Consider the following 3,657-nt stretch of genomic DNA (forward strand, 5'->3'; position numbering starts at 1 on the left):
TCTCTCCTTCTCACTCTCCCCTCCCTCCTCTTTGTCCCTCCTCCACCCACCTTCAGGCCTCCCCTCCCCTCTCTACTCTCCCTCTTCCCCTCCCTCCTCCTCTTCCATCCTCCCTTCCTCCCTCCACCACTAGTCATCTCCTCCTGTCCCCCTCCCTCCTCCCCTTCCACCCTTCCCTCCTTCCCCTCTTCTTCGCCACCTCCAGTCCTCCTCTTCCCTCTCCCTCCTCTCCCCTCCCCTCTTCCCACCTCTTCCCCTACCTTCCGCTCTCCTCCCACCTCTCCTCTCTCCCTCCCCCCCCCTCCCCTGCAGGTGTGCATCCACTCATGCTTCCAGGAGAGCATGATCGAGAAGTGCGGCTGCGCGTACATCCTCTACCCGCGGCCCAAGGGCGCCGAGTTCTGCGACTACCAGAAGCACAGCGCCTGGGGTGAGCCGCGCCCTCCCCGCCCCCGTCCGTGGGGACAGCGCCCACCCGGCGCCCTTTCCCCACTACTGCTCTATGCTTGGTCTCTGCCTCAGTTTCCCTCTTCTTTCGGCCTCTCTCCTCTCTTCCTCGTCAGCTCTCCAGTGTCTCCCGTCTCTCCTTCACTTTCTCCTTTTGGTCTTCGTGTTTTTGTCAAGCAGACAATTGATTAAGAACAACAGCAAACCTGTGGCCGGGTGTGGTGGCTCCCGCCTGTCATCCCAGCTACTCAGGAGGCTGAGATCGGAGGATCGCGGTTCAAAGCCAGCCTGGGCAGGGAAGTCTGTGAGACTCTGATCTCCAATGAACCACCAGAAAACCAGAAGTGGCGCTGGGGATCAGGTGGTAGAGCGCCCGCCTTGAGCTGAAGAGCTGAGGGACAGCGCCCAGGCCCTGAGTTCAAGCCCCAGGACCAACTAAACAAAAGCCAAAAGGAAGAAGGCAGGCAGGCATGCTACTGCCCTTCTGCCCAGGAGCCTGCAGCTTCCAGCATGTTCTACAGGGTGCTGCGGGCAGGGCAGGGTTCCCCGGTTTGGGTGGGGTATCTGGAGGCCCAGGAAGAAAACACTGGAGGCCGAAGCACCTGTGTCATTCCTCCACCTTGCCCTTCAGCTTGAGATTCAAACACAGACATTACACTGCGTGTGTGTGTGTGTGTGTGTGTTTTGGGTGTGGTGGGGCTTGAACTCAGGGTCTCTCAATCTTGGTTAGCATTTTTTGCCTAAGACTGGTGCTCTACCACTTGAACCACAACTCTCCTCTCTATTTTTTGTCAGTCGTGGGACTTGAACTCAGGGCCTGGGCGCTGTCCCTCAGCTCTTCAGCTCAAGGCTGGCGCTCTACCACTTAAGCCACAGCACCACTTCCGGTTTTCTGGTGGTTCATGGGAGATCAGAGTCTCATGGACTTTCCTGCCCCGGCTGACTTTGAACCGTGATCCTCAGATCTCAGCCTCCTGAGTCTCTGGGTTGACAGGCGGGAGCCATGGGCAATGGGCTTAGCTTAATCTCATAAGCGTTGTTTTGCCGGTGTCACTTCTGAGACACCCTGGCAGGACTCTGCGTGGGGGCCTGGCTGTCCCAGGAGGCCTCTTGGGTGCGGGTGCAGGGAGCGGTGTCTCCTCGGAAAACAGGCACCCCCCCCCCTCTGTCTCTGCGCCCGCAGGCTACTGCTATTACAAGCTCCAGGGAGCTTTCTCCATGGACAGCCTGGGCTGTTTCTCCAAGTGCAGGAAGCCGTGCAGGTGAGCCGGTGCAGGCTGGTATAGGCTGGTGGAGGCTGGTCCAGGCTGGTGGGGGCCTGTGTGGGCTGTTATAGACCGGAGGAGGCTGATCCAGGCCAGTGTAGGCTGCTGGTGTGGCCTGGTGGAGGCTGGTGGGGCTGGTGTAGGCTGGTCCAGACCAGTGTGGGCTGGTGTGGCTTGGTGGAGGCTGGTAGGGCTGGTGGGGGCCTGTGTGGACTGGTATAGGCTGGTGTAGGCTGGTCCAGACCAGTGTGGGCTGGTGGAGGCTGGTCCAGGCTGGTGAGGGCCTGTGTGGGCTAGTGGAGGCTGGTGTAGGCTGGTCCAGACCAGTGTGGGCTAGTATGGGCTGGTGGAGGCTGGTCTAGGCTGGTGGGGGCCTGTGTGGACTGGTATAGGCCTGTATAAGCTGGTCAAGGCCAGTGGAGGCTGGTGTGGGCTGGTGGAGGCTGGTCCAGGCTGGTGCAGGCCAGCGCAGACCGGTGCGGGCTGGCTGGCTGGGGGGCGGGTGCCAGCACCCAGCTTCCCTCACTGAGCGCCTCTGTCCATCCCCAGTGTCACCAACTACAAGCTGTCCGCTGGCTACGCGCGCTGGCCCTCGGTGACAGCCCAGGTGAGCTGGGGCGCCACTGTGGCGTCTTCGGGGTTCTCGGTGTCGCTTTACTTATCTTTTTAAACTTAACTTTAACTTTAAAATTTTTGTCGGTTGTGGGTCTTGAACTCAGGCCTGGGCACTGTCCCTCAGCTCTTCAGCTCAAGGCTGGCGCTCTACCCCTTGAGCCACAGCGCCACTTCTATTTTTCTGGTGGCTCATGGGAGATCAGAGTCTCAAGGATGTTCCTGCCCGGGCTGGCTTTGAACCGCGATCCTCCGATCTCAGCCTCCTCCTGAGTAGCTGGGGTGACAGGCGGGAGGCCCCCCCCCCCCGCCCCTGGTGCCCACCTTGCTTTGCTTATTGATTGACTGAATGCGTGTCATTCCTGGGACTTGAGCTCCTGACTCGCACTGGGGCCCTGAGTAGCCTCCCGGGCAGCCAGGATTACAGGCTGAACCACAGTGCCCGGCGGAGGTTGGCGCATGCGATAGGATGCCATTCCTGTAGGCCTGAGGGTGACCTTTCACCCCCCCATTCCTCCCCAGAAATGGGTGTTCCCCATGCTGTCCCAGCAGAACAACTACACCATCAGCCACAAAAGGTCAGCGCTGGGGTCCCCCCACCCCGTGGGGGCCAGGGTGGGGGGAGCGGGGGGCTGGTGACTGGAGGCGGCTGGGGAAGCAGGTCCTCCACGCCCCCCCTTCCTCTCCCCAAAGAGACGGAGTCGCCAAGCTCAACATCTTCTTCAAAGAGCTCAACTACAAAACCAACTCGGAGTCTCCTTCCGTCACGGTAGGGACGCCCAGTCTCGGGGTGTGTGTGGGGGGGGTCTCAGCAGAGAGGGAGGCCTCTCCCAGGGGGCCTCTGGGATTGGGGAGGGGGACAGGCAGGACTGCCGAGGAAGAGGAGAGAGGAGGCGTGGGCGAGGGAGGAGGGCGCTGGGGCGGGAGGGGGTGTCAGGTGACAGGGACAAGGGCCTGAGATGCACCCCAGTTGTGGCCTCCACCTATTTCCTATGGGGGAGGCTGAGGGGGGGCGAGGAGGAGCCCAGGTAGAGGCCGAGGGGGCACGGGGCAGTTCTTGGCCCCCATGGAGGCCGGCTTGGGGAGGCCGGTGAGTGGAGGCTGGTAAGTGGAGACCAGCTTGGGGAGGCCAGTGAGTGGAGACTCCCCCCCCCCCAGATGGTGACGCTGCTGTCGAACCTGGGTAGCCAGTGGAGCCTGTGGTTCGGCTCGTCGGTGCTGTCGGTGGTGGAGATGGCCGAGCTGGTGGTGGACCTCGTGGCCATCACGCTGCTGCTGCTGCTGCGCAGGCTGCGCAGCCGCTACTGGTCCCCGGGGCGGGGGGCGCGGGGGG

At 61.9% G+C, this 3,657-nt stretch overlaps 1 protein-coding gene across 1 annotated transcript in view; it reads left to right on the forward strand.

The window, feature by feature from the left end:
- Scnn1a (sodium channel, non voltage gated 1 alpha subunit) overlaps positions 1 to 3,653 on the forward strand; it is a gene marked incomplete at its 3' end in the record, with an annotated part of 18,380 nt that extends 14,727 nt beyond the window's left edge. The window contains exons 8-13 of the mRNA XM_013023593.1: positions 313 to 430; positions 1,631 to 1,709; positions 2,262 to 2,319; positions 2,847 to 2,902; positions 3,018 to 3,093; positions 3,483 to 3,653. Coding sequence (XP_012879047.1) covers positions 313 to 430; positions 1,631 to 1,709; positions 2,262 to 2,319; positions 2,847 to 2,902; positions 3,018 to 3,093; positions 3,483 to 3,653 — 558 coding nt within the window. The remainder of the gene's footprint in view (positions 1 to 312; positions 431 to 1,630; positions 1,710 to 2,261; positions 2,320 to 2,846; positions 2,903 to 3,017; positions 3,094 to 3,482) is intronic.
- Positions 3,654 to 3,657: the final 4 nt, after the last annotated feature.

The sequence above is a fragment of the Dipodomys ordii genome, unplaced genomic scaffold, assembly GCF_000151885.1.
Source record: "Dipodomys ordii isolate 6190 unplaced genomic scaffold, Dord_2.0 Scaffold69, whole genome shotgun sequence".
NCBI lineage: Eukaryota > Metazoa > Chordata > Mammalia > Rodentia > Heteromyidae > Dipodomys > Dipodomys ordii.